This window comes from Argiope bruennichi, chromosome 2 (assembly GCF_947563725.1).
Source record: "Argiope bruennichi chromosome 2, qqArgBrue1.1, whole genome shotgun sequence".
Taxonomy (NCBI): Eukaryota; Metazoa; Arthropoda; class Arachnida; order Araneae; family Araneidae; genus Argiope; species Argiope bruennichi.
This window is the reverse complement of record NC_079152.1, coordinates 108,473,421-108,496,260: the sequence shown is the minus strand read 5'-3', so window position 1 is coordinate 108,496,260 and position 22,840 is coordinate 108,473,421. Positions and strand designations below refer to the sequence as shown.

Genomic DNA, 22,840 nt, shown 5'->3' with positions numbered 1-22,840 from the left:
CAAATAACAAAAACTCAATAGAAAAGATTATGTGAACATGATTTAGGTATTATGAATTGTAAAGGACATGCATACGACAAAGGTATCAACATGGAAGGGAAATATAAAATTGTACAATCTAGAATAATTGCTCCTAATGCAATTATGTGCCTTGCCTACCATACTCTTTAAATTTATTAATTTGTGATGCCGCTTCCAGCAGTATATATTGCGAATAAAATTTTGGATATTGCGAAGTTTATATTGTTTGTTTTTTGTATCTACAAAAAGATTGAAAATTCTACAAAACATTTAAAAATTATTTTTTTATTTAATACTCGTTGGGAAGCCAAAATAGATTCGATTAAAGCAATGAATACATAATTTGAACAAACTTGTAATGCCCTAGAAGAATTTATTGATACAAATAATGATACTATTGTAGTTTCCGGAGCCAAAAGTTAATTGGATTCAGTACAATAAATGCCATTTTTTTATGTTTAATAGTATGGTTTGCAATATTGTCCAAACTTAATCCTATCAATCAAGTATGTGAATCAAAAACAAATATTCTTGTTTGATTTAATTTAATTTAGTCAATAAAATTAAAACTGAAATCCAAAATTTAAGAGCAAAATTTAACACATTTTTAGACTTAGCAAAAGTCATAGCACGCAATTTGAATATTTCAGAACATTCCCCTGAAAAAGGAACTAGGAAAAAAAAAAAGATCATAAACGAAATTATTCTGTTATTTCTCAATTCTGCTATTTCGGAATTATTTTTGAAATAGCAGAAGCTGAAGCTACAGAAAACCCGATAGAAAAATTTACTTTTTAGCACTATAATTGGTACCGTTATTGTGAAGATAGAAGATATATTTAAAAGTATTTCAAATTTATCACTAATAGAAAAATTTTCAAAAAACATAACTTAGAAAAATGTTCCAAAAACTTGGTAAAATTTTGTAACAACGATGTGGATAAAACCTAATCTGGAAAATTGGTTTGTTACGGTATTTGATTTTGAATAAAAGGGATGCAAATAACACAAAGACATACTGAAGTACATACTAAATAATAATTATAATTAATTACTTCTAAATGTATTAACTGTATTTAAACTTTACATTACCAGTTTTGTGCGCTCTTTCAGCAAATTAGAATTAATAAATTGTCTTCGGTCAAGTATGTGTACTTGTTATATTAAGAATCGAGAAAGAAATTGCAAAAAATTGTAATTATTCTGAAGTAAAGAATAACAAAAGCAAAATCACGCATTAAACAAATACGTAATATTAATATATATTCGTGCTTGTTTTTTATTTATTTATTTATTTTACTTTATAAAAATTTTGGGATCCCAAATGGTTTTTTGCACCCAGGTCCTTTAATAGAGAAAGCCGGCTCTGCGTACGCAGATTGGTCGGCGTAGGCTGGAGCAGTTTTTGCTAGTTGGTATGAAAAAAGTAGTAGTAGCTTTATCAGAAATAATAGCATCGGAATCAGAAAAAATAACATACTTCAGCTGAAGCCGCAGGTTTATTTAAGAAAATGTTTAAGTATAAAACTATATTCGCAACAATAATTTGAAATGACATTTTGCAGAGAATAAATGCAAAAAATAAATTACTACAGTCAATTGAAATCCCACTTTGTCAAAAGGTCCCTTATTAAAATTAATAGAAATTTTCATTTGGTAGAACAGGCCAAATCCATAAGAATTTTAACTTTCAAAGATCATATTCATCAAAACGAATCTTTATTGAAAATTCATCTTCCTCTCATGAAAAATTCATTTATAATATTTCTGTTATTTGTGACTATCTAATTGCAGAATTTTCTGCGAGAAACGAAGATTATGAGAATAATTTAGAGATATTCAGAAGGCTATTTGATCTTACTACATCTAGAAAAGAAAAAAAACACTTTCTGATTATCTAATTGCAAACTTTTCTGGGAGAAACAAAAATTATAGGAATAATTTATAAATATTCAGAATGCTATTTGATCTTACTACATCTAGAGAAGAAAAGAACACTTATCTTAATAAACTAAAATATATTTATCAAAGTAATGTAGATACTTCAGTATTTGACGACGAATTAGAAGAGTTCTTATTGCTTGTAAAAGACAATAGAGAAAAAATTAATTACCGAGTTAAAATGTATAAAACTTCGAAAGTGTAGAAAACTTCGTTAACATTTCTAATAATTTTGAAAATTTTGCTGATTCTCTTTGTAATGAACTCATCAGCTAAGAGTTAATTTTCTGTCTTGAAAAGAGTAAAAGATATTATTGCAGAAGTTCAATGTCAGAAGACAAATTAAATAACATAACCTTTTCTGTGCATGCAACACGAAGAAATAAATAGCATCGATATACATAAAATAATTAAAGTATTTTCCAGAGCAAAAAAAAAAGCAGGAAATAATATTTTGATTTCTTATTTCATTTATAATTAATTTATAAGTACTTGTAAAAGATTCTATTTCGAAACTTTGTGCACTAATTTCTGTATGTTTTTAAGCGTGATTATTTAGCATTACTTCCTACAGTGTTCAGAAACTGAAAAACTATTTTTGTATTGATTGTAATTAATGAATTATTTTAATTGTTCTAAATGTATAAGAATCTCAAGTTTATTATTAATTGACTCGACTCTGGCTTGCCAAATTCGGACATTGATTGGTTTGAAATTTATATCCTCTTATATCAGAACTCAGTTTCATATACAATGTTCTGTTCAAATAGATTTTTGGGATAAATTTAAGGTCAATATTTTAGGTTTATGAAAACTTATTAGTTTATTATGATTATTTGAACCAATTAATCTAGTTTCATTTTCTTTTTGGTTATAATCTGAGCAAATGTCAGAATGATCCGAATTTACTTTCAGTCTTAAGTACTTTATGAATTATTTTTTCTAAACGTTTTTTAACATAATTTCCTGTCCTTAAACTTCTTTTTTTAAAAAAAAAAAAAAAATTGAGCTTTTGTTATCATGTGCTCGGGCAGGTTAAATTTCAAGTTTATTTTTCGTAAAATAGCTTGTTGGAAAATATGTTTAAAATATTTTCTTTAAAAAAACTGATTCAAAATAGGAAATAAATTTATGTATAAAAAAATTGGTGCAATTAAAAGGGTAATTTTTTTTAATTTTAAAATGATGTAAATATTATTTTTGTGCCACAGTATTTTTTTTTTTTTTTTTTTTTGGAAATTATCGCTGAAAAATGCAGAAATTCAACTTAATTTTTAAATTATTACAATTATGAAAAAAAGAATCGTTTCATATTCACACCCACCAGAGTATAGACTGAAAAGTTTGATTCTTCTAGGTTCGTTCAACAACACCCATTCATGTTCATTGTGTATTCCGACGGATTTCGACTATTTCAGCAGGACTGCGCGATACCCCACGTACCGAGAATTGCGTTCCTAGACATGAACATTTCCAGTTGTCACTTAAATTCCTATAAATGGACATTATTGAACATATCTGTGATGCCTTATAACGTATTCAGAAGAGATCTCCACATTAAAATTCATAATGTGGATTGACTCCAGTATAATTTCAGATGTTAGTCGAGTCCACGCTATGTCGTTTTATGGCACTTCTGCATGCTCGTAAGGGCTCTACCATACAGCTGAGATATAAACTCTATTCAACTCTATGGGCTCTGCACGATATTATGAGAGTGTATCAGTTTTTCCGGTTTTTCAGTATATAAAACGCTAACATACATGACACAGAAATCGCTGTTATTATTTATTGTCGCATAGCAATAATTACATGTAGACAAATAGCTATGCTGACGTTTCTCAGACTGCTCACTTGACATTTTTACAGTTTAACTTAATTTATGCTTCATTAAATAAGGAAGCTGCTAAATAGTATTAGAAATGCTCTGGAGAGAGCTTTATATATTAAAGAAAACTCAATTTAATCAGAGGACAGAAGATTAAAAAAAAAGAAATAGTATCGAATAGGAAGTATAATCTGGCTCGAAAATACGCTTATCCGTCGCCAGATGGGTAATCACTATGACTTATCTGTCAAAATTAATAAATAATCATATCTTCTAATTACCTTATTGCCTCACAAAATGGTATTTGCATTACCTTAAAATTAAAAAAAAAAAATCCTTTTTAATGATATCAGTTTCATTTGTGTTCAATTTTTTCTTTATTTTTAATAAGTTTTTTTAATGTAGAACACAATCTATAACTCTGTTTCTAATGTTTTGATGAAATTGAAACTTATCCATCAAAACACTTAATATTAAATGATTTAACAGCCTAAAAAAGTCAACAATCCGGACGAACAATCTGACTGCTAAAAGAAGCTAGTGGCTAATAATTAATTAAAATTTACTCCATTTGAACCAAGATTTGTGAACAACTATTTTCAATAAAAATATTTAATGTAGTTTTTATGCACTTATTGTGAATACAAATTTGTGAAAGAATATGAGAAAAGAAGCCTTTCATGCCTCTTCATAGAAAGCGAGCTTGAATCTAAGCACAACTGTAGAGGAATAAGAAAGTAAGGCTACAATATAGCGAAAGACAACGTTCAATTTGAAGATAAATTGAATAGGCGTCCCCCAGTTATAAGATCATAAAGTATCAAATGCAATTGGGGTAAGTTTATTCTAAATTATTCAGCAGTTCTTTGATCTTTCATAGATGTCTAAGTTAAACCATAATTCAATAAGAAGATAACTGCTATGAAGGCCATCATTATTTAAGCTATCAAATTTGATCTGATTTCATTTTAAAATATAGCAACATTTCATTTTGAATACATATATACATATATACAAAATGCTGCCAATCACATGATAAACAAATCAAATCAAATCAAATTTTCCTTTATTGTGATATACTTTATTAAAATTGATTGATATAACCAAATTAATATATTCATGTGATGAGAGAACAACTTGTCGATGAAGGCGGCTAGTATACTCAATTTTAATTTTCAGTATCTATGAACAATAAGATAAGGAATAGTAATTAAAAGAAATAAGAATTATCGCTGCATACAAAATTATACATGGTGCATAATTATCTTGTATGCAGGATTATATTATTGCTTGTATTTCTTCTTTATCTTGATTCTAAATGTGCTGAAGAGGAAAAGAGTCTGTCCTTATCTCTGCATCTTAGTAGGTTTTAAAAGAAGGTTTCAATATGAGCAGGGTTGATGGCTATTGCTCTTGACAAACTTGCCTTTTCCAGCATTTTACTGGATAAATTTGAAACATGACTTATCATAAATAGTCTCAAGTATTTTTTCCCATTTTTCTTCATTCTACTTGGACTGATTTCAATTTGTTACTGACCATGACAAACTCATAAATTGGACTACGAACTCCTTTTCCTTCAATCCTTAGTTCGTGTTTGCCATTTTGTTTATATTCTTCAAAATAGGGAATTCAAATTTTCAAAAATACTTTTCAAATTTTCCTTCAAATTGTACTTCAATTTCTTTCAAATTTTCCAGGAAAATACTTTTTTAATGTCACACTGAAAATCATATTTCATTTTCTATTTTCCAAATTTCAAAAGCCATTAAATGTCGAATTAATATTTAAATCGAAAATTAAATACTTTACATAAAACTCTAATTAAAATTTTCTTTTCTTCCTTGGCATACAAGGCTCAATTTTATAGTCCAGGGTCGATAATTTTCCATTTCCCTGCGTCTTCCTCCATGGCATGGTATTATTTTTTTAAAATAGATACTGGTAGCCATCATACAATTTGGAACAATAATCCATGGTTTAAGATATGACAGTTTACAGTTCTAATATGCAGTAATCTTTACAGGTTGTATTCGAACTTACAGACATGTTGGGTGTTAAGAACTAAATTATACTGTGCAAGCCGGAATATAGTAAAAATTATGAAATAATTCTTGAAGTTTGTAAATAAAAATATATAATTCTACAAAAAAAAATATTTTTTACATAGAAAAATATTTTGATTCCCGCGCTCCTACATAAGATCTGAATCATAAACAACAAATGGTTTCTTCTACGTGCTGATGACTATTGCTTGAGTTACTACAGTTATTTATTGCAAATTAACAACCGATATCGAGATAAGGATTTGTGATACAAGGATCAACAGTCCCCTTTACAGAATGGATTAGAGTCAGGTTCAAGATTTTGTTCTTGTTGTTGTTGTCTCACGAGAGGACAAGCTAATATTTGAATAAAATACAATGCAAGAATGAAAACTGTAATGATAATTGAAGCTAATCAATGCCAAGGTTTCTAGACAGTCAGTTTTATAAGAAGAGACCTTGGTTAACAGGTATATTTCTTGATTAACAGGTAAATTCGAACTGTGGAGTATCCTAAATGACTTTTTTCTTTTATAAATTGTATGTGTGGCATCTGCTTGTGATCAGTTTGAACTACAATTATCCTAAGCACATGGTGCCATACGGCAGATTTCCATAAAGACCCAAGGAGGATGATTAAACAGACGTTTTCTGTCTAATCGTCACTCTCGGTTGGAGAAAGGTATTGAAATCGAAACTATTTATTTTTAAGAATGAAGAATCTCTTCCTCTTTTGAGCCATTAAATTGGATGAATTTATTAAAATTATAGAGAAGAGAAAGCATATTTAAAATGTTTCTTTTTGTTTTCTATAATACAGAAATTTTCAGTATTTTAATGATTAATAATCAAGCAAATTGCTGACTTAAGATATATTTAAATATATTTTGTCAGCAATTTTCCGCTTTTTAATATTTGGAAACCAAATGTTCAGGTCTTTTTTTTTCACTTTTACTGAGTTTTCCTCAATTTAAAAAATTAAAGCATTTAAAACAATTAATATGAAACTGCTCTCTGTATTTTGATTCCATTTGCATATTTTTTCGATTGGTATTTAAATATTTTTGTTAAAAACATTTTATTTTTATACTAGGATGGTAGGGCATTGAAGTAGAATATTTTATTTCAATTTATTTTTTTAATTATTTATTTTATATTTTTGCTATTCCTGGGGGGGAGGAGACTTTTCACATGTTATGAAACTCTAGCGAAATTATTTTTAAAGACATTTAAAAAATAATAATATAATTTAATTTTTTTGATTTTTATTAGTCTTTCTCAAAAACAATGAAAAAATTATCGTATGTTTTCTCATCGTTTCTCCCTCAATATTTTTAATGCCATCTTTCCCCCAGACACACCTTCATAAACAAAAACCGCGCAATGGAATCTTCCTTCCCAGATACTAACGGCGTCTATTACAAAACTAAAGCCGTTTTGTTTTCTTCCGAGCCCCGGCTAAATGAGCTGCACATTTCTTTGCAGACCGACTCCCCCTTCATTGTAGAATACGCACTCCACATCCCAGGATTAGCTCTGCTGCAAAAGAGAACCGGGCGCCCTCACTCGCTTTTGTGGGCGTCTGCGTGCGCAAGTATTTTCCAGATAAGCCCTTGCGCGGGGGAGTCGAGTGCCCTTTGATTCAGTGAGACCTAGAAAGAAAACAAAATGAATAACATCCCTTTGTTTACTCTCCGGAATTTGTTGAACACCTAGAAGGACCAGGTCTCCTGCTTCTTGTTCAGCCTTCCACAGACTTCACCATCTCCCCAAGAAAACGCTTCTGGGCCATTATGCTGCCATACCTTATCGATTGATTTGGAATGTGACTCATGGATCCCTTCAGTAAAACTTGAATCATCTCTCTCCTCCACAGAACTGGGATGCTAATGGTCTTTGGTAAGGAAAACTCTCTCTCTCTCTTTCTCATTCTGACTCTCTGGAAGAAATTGGTATCTACCTTTTTAGCAGGAATTCCTCCACTCTCTCATGACCTATTGTAAATGTCATTCGAAGTTACTTTGATTAGACTAGTTATGGTAACGGCAGGGCAGTTAGGACGATTAAGGATGGTATTTTAAGAAGATGAACAAGATGTCAGGATGAGGACTCCTTTTACCTGCTTAGTCATCTATCGATTTAATCATGACGGGTAAGATGGTTTTTCTCACTGAAAGGACATAAAGATTTGTCTTTGTCGGTTAAGTCATTTTAATTCGAAAGGAATTTAATAAGTATTTAGTTGATTTTTTTTATCATTTTGAGATAAAATGTTCTTTATGTTACCGAAAGAAAAAATATATATTCATGTGAAGAAATGTTAAGTAAATTTTTCTGGTCTTGCCCATTTTAACATTGTATAATATTAAAAACAATATGGGAAAAGTTATTGAGTTTTATATACATTTTGATAATTCACATATTTGTCATACGTGATTACTTGAATTCATATATATATATATATATATATATATATATATATATATATGGCTCATCGTACTAATGGTTTTATTTTTTATAAATTTATTCATATATTTAATATTAACGAAAAATCATTATTTAGATTTAAATGAAGTAATTTAAGAATTTTTTGAAATAGGATTATTTTGATTTGTATACAGCTTGATAAAGCTATGATTTAAATTAAAAAATTTATGTATTCAACATAAATTTTAAATGGATCTTCTTTTGGCTCTTATAAGATTATAATATAAAAAAAGAATTCTTTCTATTTTTGTACGAATGAATAATTTTACAAGCTATTTATAAACATTCATAACTTGTATATTATATTTATCTACATAACTTGTATATCAACTATCATATCGCTGATGAATTAGAATTAGATAAAAGTACAAAAATGACAAAAATAAATAAATAAAGTCAAAATATAGTTAAATCCATTTGATTTGCTTTGTAAATATCGAAACAAGAAATGTTTTAATAAAACGTTTTTTTACAGGCAAATATAAAATATTTTATAAATAAAATCTTTATATGTGATTAATTAATATATTTCTTTAATAAAATTAAATTAAGAATTTTACATATTGTTAGAAATATCAGAATTTCTTTAAATATAAATTAACATCATGTTACATTTATGAATAAAGAAATTTAAAATAAAATAAACAAACATTTTTGACATAAGCAATTTAACTTCTCATATTAGACATGTCCTATCAGAAAAATAAATTATATATATTTTTTAAATGACGCCAAGTCGTCCAACTGTCATTTATCTAATGCAAAAGAATTTTAAAAAATAGATGATGTAATCATTGTTAAAAGTTTCGCGATTAAATTATTTGCACTTCATTCACTTAATATTAAATTATTTCAATTTATTTTAAAAAGAATATTCCTTTTAGAATTATTTAATCTATATTAATTCAGATAATTGCTATAAAATAAAATAAATAAAATCTAGTCTTTATTTAACGAAATATCATAATTATAATCAGAAAGTTATAGAAATGAGAAAAAAGTAATTTCCCTTTGTTGCTTTAAAAATAATTCATAAATTATGAAAAAGTATATATTCTGCTTTTTATGAATTTAATATAAAATTATAAAATATATATCCAATTATTCCTTTTTTTTCATAAAAGTTGGATTTTTTCACACTTTTTTTGAAATCTATTATCTGTAAAACTTTCTTGAAATTGCCCTCTTTGTACTGTCAAATGCTATTAGTTTTTCCAGTATAGCGTAAGGGAATATAAATTTCCTGGCCGCGAGGGGGCGCCATGCAGGCTAAACGTTAGTACGTTTATAGCGCTTTTTGAAATTAAAAACGGCATGTCTCTGACTCTGCCCATCTTAGCTAAATCAATGATGACATCAGAGAGTGAAAAAATATAGCGTGAGTGCTTATTATTATAGCGTGAGTGCCCCTTAGCTTCACTACGCTACAAGCTTTTCTTCTTGTAAAGACATTTTAATAGATTCTTCATTGACATCTCCATCACTCAATATATTGTCTTTAATATATTTTATAATATTTTGCAACATGACATTTTCCGTATGATATTCTACTGTCACAATCTTTCACAATGTGCAATTAATCAATCAAGTTGTACATCACCAGAAATGTACTTGTATGGCATGTACTTGTATCACGGCATTAAGAATGATATTATCGACTTCAGAAATCTTGAACTCTTCCCACAAGTACCTTCGTTCTTATAAAAGCAAAGCAAAACATTTCATAAAGTCATTTTCTTAAGAAAATTTTTGTTACAATCTCAAAATTAAGTGAAATTTAATATAATTAATGATAGCTATTAAAAAATTAAAACTTTTATTTGTTGAATTCTAATGGAATATTCAAAGGCATGATAACTGCCCTAATTGCATTTCTAGATTTAAAAAAAAAAAAATTGAAGCAAATAAATTTTATGACATTTTTTTTTCTAATATGAATATTTCTACATATTTCGAACATAAATTACTGTCAAAACTTGATCATTAACTATGTTTATTTATTCACATGAAATAAGTTAAAGTAATCAATCTCAGCCAGAACAATTTTAATTTTGATTCTTTGACCAAGCTTGAAAAATATTCTAGGTTTTCTAAATTTTTGCTCAACAGTAAAAAAATTATATTTAAAAATCTAAAAATGAACTATCGACAACCATTTAAAAAAAAAAGAACTAAACTTATAGAATGTAATCCTTTCAATACACTCAATATTAATAAATTCAATTGAAGAAAAAGAATGATAAATATACCAACAAAGAAATGTTTTTTGTAATTTTCGAAAAGTTTGATTTATTTTAAGATAATTTGTCCGTTCTACAATTTATATCCTCTATACTTTCTTCCCTGACCAATCAGTGATTTATATTGAAAATTTGATCACTTTAGTTATAGATTTCGGTTTATATATATTTAAAATCATGTTTTAACGAAGTCAAAATTCAAATTACTGTTTCTAAAATTTGTTCAAATAAAAATTTGAATATTCGTGATAAAAACTAATTATTTCTATATATCTGCATTTAATGGAAAGTTTTTAGAACATATTTAAAACTTCTTTTCCAATAAAATATTTTTAATATTTTTCAAAACTATTTTTATTCTTGCATTTAAATATAAAAAATATTTACACTAAATATTGTTGCAAATCATGAGAGATACTAAAATAAAAAATTTTGTATATAGTAAACTTAAATTTCTTAGAATTTTAGTTTAACTTGCAAAATAATTTGTAAATAAAATTTTTTAATGATAATAATAAAATCTTCTATCGATTGTATATGGTCATTCTAATGTTCATATTATATGTTTTTTTCCCAAACCCAAGGGAATTTTGTTAAAAATTTGGAATTAAATATGTGTTTGTCCAATCTCAAATGTTTTAATTCAATCTTTTATACGCAATTCGTATTTCTACAACAAAAGTAAACTAGTTGTCCAATCCCAAATGTTTTCATTCAATCCTTTATACGTAATTCATGTTTCCACAGCAAAGGGAAACTTTTTTTTTAAAGTTTCGAAATAACTAGATCGTGGGAAGAAAATTATGATCACAAGTGTGCATCGAGTGGCCTGCGTTTTCGATCTAAGCACTTTGATCAGATAGATCTACGTAACGATCATGATCTTTTGACTAGCCCTGACAAAGCATAACAAAAAGATAAACAAACATTCATTCAACATTTTCTCTTAGCTCAACTAATATCATATTCATTTGAGAATATATCAGATTAGTTGAGCCATTTCATTCAAAGAAAAAAAAAGAATTAATGTGGCAAAGATGTGCACAAATATGATCAATTAATAGTTGATGAAAAATTATGGAACGAAAAATCATCATTCTCTGAATGTATTCAAGTTCACTCTAATAGAACATCCTAATATCAACTACATCATCTAATTTAAAATTTTTAATCTTCGGAGAAATTAAAATTTTGCTTTGTTAACATTTTTTGGTGATAAATGCATTGCAAAAAAAATTATGCATTTACATTAACATAGAAAATGTTTATGTTCCTCATTAATAGTTATAAATTCTTTTTTTGAAAAACAATGCAAAAAATTGATGTTGAACTAAAAAATAAATAAATACAACACTTAGAAAAAAAATTTTAATTTGATAATATCATATTGATTATAACTTTAAATTGTTGATTAAATAATATTCATTATAATAATCTCAAAAATTTATTTTTCTCTATATATCGATCTCAAATTTTATTCTCTTAGTGGAATTAATATTTTTAATGATATTTTTATATCCTGCTTTTATTTACTTAAAATCGGTTAAACAGAAATTTTTTTAACTATTTTTGAAAATATCGATGCAATTATTGCTAATAGTAAAACTGATATAGAAAGTAGCACATTCTTAATTCTAGTCTAACGAAATGTAATTAACATTCTTAAAAAAAGAAAATAAAGAAATTGATCGGTTAAAAATTCATTCTAATTACCTTGAAAAATAGAAGAGATTTACATATTTTCCTTAGTGGAGGAATACTTTCAAAAACATCCTTTTACGAATACTTTCGGAAACAATATTTTTCTTTCACGGATTTAAATAAAAAAATGACGCTGAATTTCTCAGTTTTGGACGTTGAAAGATCTAAATTACATTCACTAGATTCGCTCATGAAGAATCTCTTGGTGAGAATCCTTTCAAATCCGCAAACCGATACCTGCTCTATATGATAGAATTTATCTTTGGTAAATGTTTGATGAGACTATGAAAGGTTGACAGATGCTGCACAGTACAGGAAAGTAAAACAAATGACGTTGGCAAGTGACGACCTTACTTCATGATAAAAATATTTTAAAAAAAGATCACATGCACATGAAGCCGTAATCTTTTTAATGTTCTCTGCTGCTATTTTTATATTCAACAGATCTTGTACATAGAGATTTCGTAGATGCATAATTGGACAAACTTCGTATTACTGTGTAAGAGATATAAATTGAAAATAATACAAGGCTTTCATGACAATTACTACGGTTTGTCCTGAAATAATATTCTTTTGATGAGTCAAGGTAGGAACTTCTAATTTAGCATAATTTCAAATGTTTTATATATTAAGAAATATATCAAAGCTCAATATTTCTATGTTCTTATATACTTTCTTTTTTTCCAAAAGCGAATACATTGAAGAGAAATTTCAATGTCAAAAAATGTTTGCGTATCATCTGAATTATTATAGATTTTACAGTTAAATTAGTTTATGCAGAATTATTACAAAAAGAATTTTCCAAGTGATCAATTAATTTTTTTTAAATTTATTAACAAATTTAAATTCAGTGTCAATATAAATTTTATTCAAAGCTGCTTTTTAAATAAAGTAAATAGCATTCAGATTGTAATTTTTATATAATCATCAGCATTCACAGTAAATATCATGAAGACATTTAAGTTAAAATAATACTTTTAAAATGATTAATAATTTTATTAATTTCTAAATATAATTTAACATTTTAATAAAACTACAAAAAAATATTTAACTTTATATCGATTTACATCTAATCTTTTGAAATTTAATTTCTGAAAATCTGCCTATCGTATTGCATATAACGTATATAATATTTCAATCTCATTGACCTTTATTTCTATGACAATGCTAATAAATAACATTTTTTAGATTTTAAATGAAACATTTAATAAGAATATCATAAGTTTTATCATTATATCGTTATGTTTTCGTAAATATCAATTTTCTGTACTTAAGTATCCGTCCATATAGTATTTAATTAAATAATAATCAAGCAATAACAAGACATTTTATTTTTTATTTTCCTTTTATTTATTTATTTATTTGCACATTTTTGTTCTGAATGAAGTGGTTTGGAAACAACAATTATTTATCACTAACGACATTTCATTGAAATGGAATATTCTCAAATATTAACCTTCCACCTTTTTTCTTATTTAATTGAGAATGGGTTCCTAATCTGGATTCTTCTTGTTTCTCTGTGTAAAACCGTTGTTACACCTTGTTATTTTACATCATTTAATTAATATATCTAGAACATAAAAAATTACTCAGTTGTAAAAAATAATATTTAGTAAGAAGACTGTTGAAAATTTGATGTATACATTTAATTCATCGCTTAGTTCGTAATACCTAGTGGCGGATTTTCTGTATCGATTAAGTAGCGAATTTCCAACTGTGCAGACTACACAAATGCCTAAGGCTGCAAGCGGGACGATTAAAAATTTTATTTTCGTAGATGCATAAATAAGTTAGCAAAAAAAATACAAATTCTATGAATAATAAATATTGATATAATATTAACGCTTTATCAAATATAATTGATTAGGTTTCTATATGTTTCATTACGTTCGCTTAGATATTGAACATATAAACCCGAGCATTCACTTCAATAATAGTGTATTCAAGCATGGATGCCGGACAGTCTGGGGTCATAACAAATAAATAAAAACAAGCACATGTCGATAAAGATAACGATTTTTTTTTTATCTCTAGCTATCAAAAACAAAGATAAGAAAAAGCAGAACTGGAACAAGGAGGATGATATTTTGTCTGTATTCCTTTTCGAAACTTCTTAATAGAAGTGAATAGTTTTGAAAACAGGATCGTTTTATACGATGGGTTGATTGGATGTAGATATCTTTATTTTATTTATGTTATACAATATGCTCTTGAACTGCTTTGAAAATCGGAGTATACAATTTGCCAAACTGTAAAGCGTTCATCAGAGATGAAGAGACTTCCCCCCCCCCTTTATTTAATATCATTATCAATGTTATTATTTATTATCATTATTATTATTTATTTACTATTATTATCATTAGGTCATTGCTACTCAAATCCCAAGTTAGTCTTCTTTTTCATCACAACCGACTACTCCATTGAACGAAGCAGTATTTGTTGTGGCCGACTGCCTAGTTAGAATCTAATGGGGAGTCAAATTACTCCAATCCAGGGAGATTAAATTTGTTAATGTGGTCCCTGTTTCGATACCTTTCTTATTTTAAATACCGGATTATTATTTAAAACAAATCAATTGACTTCAAAGATCAGTAATTTTAAAAATCAAGGCTATCGAATGTAATATATAAATGAAAAAAACTAAGTTAACTGTTATGAATTAAAACTATCATTAACAATGAAAGGAGATTCTACTTCGCTTATGTGTCTCCACCGCTCACTACAAGTCATTTTCAAATTTCATGCAGCTGACTCGTTACATTTTTGAGTTATCGTCTTTATGAAGAGACATAATTTCGTGAATGTACTATTTCTCAAACGTAGTGCGGTTAAAAAAAAAAAAAAAAAAAAAAAAAAAAAAGATTCTTCAAAATCTCAATGTTGATTTTTTTTTCTCGATTTCAATTCTTTCTGTCTGAATATTGCGTAAAAAAGAGAATATTAACAGAAAGAAAAAAAAAAACTTTTCTAGGAATAGTTTATTGTTTCCTCCTTGATAGAAATTTGGACTGAATATTCAATAATAATAATTTACATAAAAACAAATAAGGTAAAAAGTAGGATTTTTCATATAATTTTGCTTATTCCTTGGGGTTGAATAAAAAAAAAACTATATTATGTTCCAAACTATATTCCTTCCAAACTATATTATGTTCCAAGTCGATAGCTTTTGGTGAAAGGGTCTGATCTATAGAGCGTCAAAACACCTTCACACACATACTGTACACACACACATACACTCACACCTTCATCTTTCTTATTAGCATAGATTAAAGCAGGTAATGGTTTATTCAGTATTATCTGTGTTATCTCCTCATAACGTTTATGTGGTTCTTTTTCGTTTCTTAAAAAAGCATTGTTTATCAATACTTAAAACATCATTTGTATCTTCCTTCAGGATACGGACGTAAAACGGCATATGAATAAAAAAAAAAAATAATCGAAACTTTAAAAAATTACTTTGATCATTATATATTTAATACTAATTAATGTCTATATGTTACAAATTTATTTAAAGATAAAAGCTTTGAAGTTTTTTAAATAATACCAGTGTATTATTAAAAAAGAGTTATTAAATTTTAATCTCACAAAATCATCAAAAAATGATAAAAATATTACCACTTTTGCATATTTTAAATACTAATTTCAACTTTCTTTATATAAACTTTGCATAATGTAAATTAAATATTTTAACGATACAATAGTTACGAATGAATTGGAACTGTGATAAAACGATGTAGAAATACAAACGCCGCATAAATTAAAAGCGTATAAACGGGGATTTATTGTCTTTCAGCTGATGGAATCAAAAGAAATTATTATTTTGGATAACATTTATTTTTGAATATTAACACAAAATATATACTTTAAAACATAGATGATAATTGCAGTCTTTAGTAGATCTAAGTAATATTAACAAACACAAAAAAAATGTAAATATTATTAAACATTAAAATTTAAAACCTAATAGCATAAACATGCATATTGTTTTATTTAAAACAAACGTTAATTATACTATAAATAATTTGTTACTATTATTGTTATTTTATTCTATTTAGTTACCTATTTAATTATTTTTTCTAATTCTGTTCTCTTTTTTTCTTTCAGGAGAAAGAGAATGAAGAGAGATAATGGAACCTTTGAACAGAAATTTTCTACTTCAGTATAGAAAAGCTTTTTTTACTGATATCCCAATGAGATCAGTTTCCAAAATTTTTCTTTAGACGAATTTTTGATTTTACTTACCTAAAAATGTCCGAAGATAGCACAAACGGGACTTTATTTGATGGCTGCAATGCCACTCCAGAAAATGTTACTGTGAATACATACACAGCTTTTCAAACAACTTTAATAGCGACTGTAACAACACTTCTGAGTTTAGTGACAATCATTGGTAATGTATTAGTTATGGTTTCTTTCAACATGGATAAAAGGCTCCAAACTGTTAATAACTATTTCTTATTAAGTTTGGCAGTGGCGGATTTTATGATTGGTTTATTTTCCATGCCTCTTTTCACCACATATACACTGATGGAAGGATGGACCTTAGGACCAGTCGTTTGCGATCTTTGGCTTGCACTGGATTACTTATGTAGCAACGCTTCTGTTCTTAACTTGCTTATGATCAGTTTCGATCGTTATTTTTCCATTACGAATCCTTTCTTATACAGAGCAAAACGTAACAGTCGCATGGCAGCAATAATGATAGCCTGTGCTTGGGTTATATCTTTCTTGACTTGGCCACCTTGGATTCTTGCTTGGCCTTACATAGAAGGCAAAAGATCTGTTCCAGACAATAAATGCTATATTCAGTTCCTTGAGACCAATTCATACATTACTGTTATAACCGCTTTAATCGCTTTTTATGTGCCCGTCATCGTAATGTGCGTACTTTATTATAAGATATGGAGAGCAACAGAAATACGAAAGCAGTTCATCTCTGATATGAATTCCGAAAATGAACAGTCTAGACCGTCTAAGGAAAGCTATACAGGTGCTCCTGCTGCAGAAGACCAGACTTGCAAACACCAAGTCAAAAGATTTCTTATTACTTTATGCAATGTGGATTGCGACGATATTGCTGAAGATGAGAACCTGAGTCCTGGAGTAAATACACCAAGTTCAGCAGAAACGCCAATCCAGTCTTCCAGAACAACTTCGGTGTCTCTTCGCCCTGATCAAATTGCGTATCTTGATTCTTTAGTTAATAAAGAAAGAGAAACCAAAAATCAGTCTGATTCAATTTATACCGTTTTGATTCGATTACCTGAACAAACCAATTCTGAAACTGAACTTCAACCGTCTGTTACTATGATACCTGGTGAAATTCCAAAGTTTCCAGCTCCGATGAGACCTTCATTGAGCACGAGTGCTCTTATGGCTCATTCTGTGACAAATTCTTCTATTGCTCGATGTAGTTCTACTGAAGTTCTCAATGCCACTCATCTCGCTGCAACAGCTGGAAGGCAAGTCAGACTACCAAGACCTAATCTGAAGAAAAAAAACAATAAGGCTCCTGATCCTAAAAAGAACGATCGAAAGGCTGCGCGAACTCTGAGCGCCATTTTGGCTGCTTTTATAGTCACATGGACTCCATATAACGTCCTTGTTCTTGTGAAAAGCGTGGAGACTTTTGTAAGCTGCAACGATATCATACCTCAAGGACTATGGGATTTCTCTTATTACCTTTGCTACATTAACAGTATGGTAAATCCTATATGCTATGCTCTCGCCAATGTTAACTTCAGGAAAACTTATTGGAGAATACTAACTTGCACTTGGAAGAAGCAATCAAAGTTAAGTATTATTCGTGGTCTTCATAAAAGGGCATCCTGACATAAGGTTGACAGAAGGGTCATGAAGCATTCAGCAAATACGAAGAACAAAGTACAGTCGAACCCGGTATCATATCCAAAGGAGATGGTAACATACCGTTTGGCTAAGGATCCACCAAAGAAAGAAAATGATGTAACTGATATGGAATGTTAAGTTCTTCACATGCGTGATGGTCAGTTTGGCCCTTTTGAGAATTTTCAAAGCTAAATTGGCTGCAAACTGATTGTGAAGTCATGCACTCAAATGTCAATAGTTAATATGTATCGAATTTTACAAAAGACATAAGTTTTACTTGTTAATATAGCTCAATAATTGCATAATTGCAATATCATCTCATTATGAAAACGGACAGAAACATAAATTAACAAATAAAGATTTTTTTTTCCATTGATTTAACAGGTTCAGTTAATATATTACTTTTTCTTTATCTTAAATTTAGATTATATCTTGGAAAATAAAAATGTTAATTACCTAGTGTACATATTTGCTAGTTTTTGTATTATGCTGATTGAGAACTTATTTCATTGATAGTTGAGTGTAACTATATGTAAGGAAGGTTTTTTAAAGTACGTTTAGTGTCTGTATTTCTGTAATAAATCTGAGTCTATTCCGTCTGGGTACTGATCATGTTAACCACGAATAATAAAATAATTGTCCAGCAAATTAAGACATAAAAAATTAAAAAAATTAATTCATTTTAGGGATAAAAAACAAATATTTTTGTAACTTTTTATTACTCAAATTTAACTTTTAAAAGTTTTAGCAAAAGGAAAAAGATGTTTCCAAAAGACTATAAAACATGACGTGCATCTTTGTATTTACTTATTGAATATTCTTAACATAATAGAGAACACTTTTATAAACAAAAAACATGATGTTTGTACACAAATTCGTCAAAGAACAAAACTGAGATATAAAATTTTTAATGTTTCGAGGTTTTAAAATTTTTTTGTTGTTTTTTAAGAATATATAGTTATATGTGAATTCTTTTAAAGCTGACAAAATGTTATCTGAAGTGATTTTTCTTATCCTGCTCTGTCAGGATAATGTTGAGCTTGAAGAAAATAAAATACCTTCACAATTATAAAACTCCATCGTCACTCGGCATTAAACGTTTTTGTATTAGGTACGTTTAAGCTTAAAATGTTACTAAAATGAAACATAACATCGTTAAAGACATTGTTTAAGATATATAGAAAGAGATAAAATAATCTGGTCAGTTTATAATATAATTCACGTCAATTTCAATATTAAAGATTTCAAAAACTAAGAATATAGAACTAAGAATCAGTTAAAGAAATCTAAATGGTAACACATTTAAGAAAATTATAAGAGTAAACAGAAAATATTTGGCATAAATTGATAATTTTTGCTTTTAAAAACATTCACTTTTAAATCAAAAATAATATCAAATTCAAATATGTATCAAGCAGTATCAATTTTCAAATTACGATGAGTCCTATAGCTTGAATGTTTTCCCTAAAATTACACTTTTTACTTGACTTTTTAGACATTCCTTGAAGTGCCATATGAAATTGTTAAATGAACGAATAAAAAAATGGGAAAGAAAATTATATACTGGAACTTTATTAAATTCGAAATGATTTATTGTTGATATATATTAATAATTGTATAAAAAGCATTTTTTTTTTTTTTTATTATAAAGAAATTGAGGTTTGTTTAGGATTGCACTATACAATATGAATGGCAAAACCATTATGAATTCTTACTTGCTCAGATTTAAAAGATACGTGTATGTATGTTTCAATTATTGTTATGTACATATTTCAACAATGTAACTTTATAGTATCGCACCATCACTTTTTGAATTGTGGTAATTGTGTATCTGGTTGTTCAATGTTATATATGAACTCACAAGAAAGAAAAGAATTTGAAATTCTTTTTGAAGTATCATACTTTATTTATGAGCTTTTTGTATTTTGTAACGAATATGTCTCTTTAGTATTTTCGTAATCATTATTATTTTCTATTTTCTGGTCTCTGTCCATTTAACATTCCATGCCCCAAATGTATGTCGAGAAGTTTTTATTTTGTTATATAATGTATTTGGCATGCCTTTATTTAAATAAATGTTCTCTAAATGTGTAGATTATTTAAAGAACATGGTGCGTTTTTATATATATATATACTTCATATCGGACTCAGAATCTTAATTTATCTATGTAAATACAATGCGATAATCGTGTGCTTGTTTTTAAGGTGCTGGTTGTTTTGTAAACATGTTCTCAGTTTCTTTTAGTAGAAGTAGTATACGTGTTATATAATCTGTTGTCTGTTTGGAATATTTATAGTATATCATCTACTGTTGTGTATAAAAGTTTTATAATTTCAGTTAAAATGCTGCCTAAAATGTACAGTTAGACAGGAATCATGAGTGCTTCAAGAAAAATATCTATTTCAGCGTTTTGAAATGTGTACAAGCAAAAAAAAAAGGTATCTGCTTACCTACAGATTTCTGATGGTGCTTTCTTATTATGAAGAACTAAATTTAATGAACTGTGCAATAGTAAATATCATAGATAACAACAAAATTTAGTATTTGGCTACGCTGATGTAGAAATTGATGGAAGCTACCACCGCAATGATGTACAGTCTAGATTTTAGATAGAAAGAATATCAAGAATCTAATAACTGGGCCGATATGTTAGGAAAGTCAATCTGAATGTTTTTTGTTTTTTCTATTTGTAGTCCCGTAGAGGTCAATTGATGTTGAAATCTGTTTGCTCAAAGGTCAGGTACCTAATATCCATAAAAAAGCTCTTAGATGTTATGATAAAAACTGCATTTACATATGTGTTGACTGCTCACACTTTTGTAATATGCTACGAACAGTAGCGACATTTCTGGTATTTGTGACGTAAATGTTCTGGTATCAGTTTAATTGATGATAATAAATCAAATCATTGTGTATGTATTTGAATATTTTATTTTTTCTCTTATTGTATATTTTTTATCTTTTATTATAAGTTTTACCAACAAAAGGAATATTAACAAAACTCATTTTTTACATTGCATTCGTCAAAAAAATTACTTCGGAATTTTGATGATTTCCCCGCTTTACACCTTCCTGAGTGGAGGAGGAGGAAAACATTTTTAGAATTTATGTCTGTCTCTTTTTTGGATAGCCCATGAACACTATTATTAAAAAAGCAAAAATTCTGGAGGAATTAAATTTTATATACTTAGTATCAAAACTATTTATTTCTATAAACTTTTAGATGAAACTTGCCAATGGAAACTGCATCTATGTTTCTTTATATTCATGATCGTTAAAAAAGACAACAAATCTATAAGTTGAAATTTAATATATGGTTAATCCTTTATAATTAGTACTGCAAACCTGAGTCCCATTTCAGGTTATATCCGTCTACAGAATGATTGTCTGCCAGTCAATAATTAGATGAGTAACTTTTAAAGTATGATCTTTACAATAAAAGCGTCAATCTATATCTAATATTGGACTAAATCTTAGAAACAGACAAAGTTAATTTCTGTCTTTTTGTTGGTCTGTCGATGCGTTTGTGGCATTACTCAAAAATGCAATTAGTAAGATAAATAAATTCTGTCGTATTATTGTAATTTTAGTTATATATCAAATTTTGAATCATATCGATTGAAAAGCAAGTCCCAAAATGAATATTCGAATCTCTTCAATGTACTTCAAATTTACACATGAAACAAGTCCTATTATATTTGTAGAAAGACAAAAAAAGAACATGCCCTTTTATTGAGAGTTAAAAAAAAAGAAAAACAGAATCGATTCACGCTTAGATGTTACATATGTATTCTATTTCACTTTTGAATTCTCTGCTGACTTTGCATTAAGAAAAGAATAACACCGAATGTAATTGTATATTTGGTGACTTGCCACGTGGTGCGTTTGTCACGTGTATGTAATATCACATGAACAGGTCTTCCTTTTCTAAAGCAAATTTTTTTTTATATTAATCTATAACATAACTGTCATTTAAATATATGGCGTTGAAGTTCAAATTAATTTAATTCCTGGTAATTATAATCAGAATAACATGAAAATTTTTTATATCATAAATGGTTAGAAAATATAGTCATTTTATTAGTCTAATGACCATTACTCCTACCATCAATTTTCATGGTAAACCTTTGTAGTTAAGCAAACAATTTCCTAGGATTATTATTCCTGTCTTTTAAAAAAAACTCAATCCTTTTACAATAAGCTTGATTTGACTTTTAGAAATGTCACACATTAATATTGCTATTCTCAACCTAAGATTCCTATAATATCGTCATTTTTATTTCACACTAAAACTGTGATGATTGAAGTAAAGTTGAAAAGACAAGAAAAAATATTTTAAAATTAGTATTTTATTTAAATATTTAAAGGAATTTTTACTTCCACTTTTAATTTTTACTCTCAAATTTAATATTTTTCATATAACTTTTTTAGAGTAATATAGTCGTTGAAAATTATTCCACCATGTTCCTAATTTTCTCAAAAAAAAAAAAATCCATTTCTACTGGAGTTCTAGGTAATTTACATTTTTAAAAAGCAATAATTTCCGAAGTGAAAAGCTCTACCTTTTAATAAATTGAACTTATTTAATTTTATTTAAAATGAATCAAATGTAAATAAAGAAGGATTACGAATCCAAAATGTTGACAAAATGCAGACAATTTAAAAGTTTGAAACTATTTTCTGAATTCTTAAATAACTAGTAAAATTGAGATGTTATTCCAAAGGC

General features: G+C 27.8%; 1 protein-coding gene across 2 annotated transcripts; it reads left to right on the top strand.

The window, feature by feature from the left end:
* Window positions 1-7,415: 7,415 nt before the first annotated feature.
* On the top strand, window positions 7,416-21,005 carry LOC129962415 (muscarinic acetylcholine receptor DM1-like). Of its 2 annotated transcripts, none has more exons than XM_056076172.1 (2): window positions 7,416-7,734; window positions 16,371-21,005. In XM_056076172.1, the coding sequence occupies exon 2, from the start codon at window positions 16,515-16,517 to the stop codon at window positions 18,096-18,098; it is 1,584 nt and encodes a 527-aa protein (XP_055932147.1). In that variant the 5' UTR covers window positions 7,416-7,734; window positions 16,371-16,514; the 3' UTR covers window positions 18,099-21,005. The 2 variants fall into 2 exon arrangements, with proteins under 2 accessions (XP_055932147.1, XP_055932149.1); XM_056076174.1 differs by lacking the exon at window positions 7,416-7,734 and adding an exon at window positions 7,747-7,987.
* The last annotated feature ends 1,835 nt before the right edge of the window (window positions 21,006-22,840 follow it).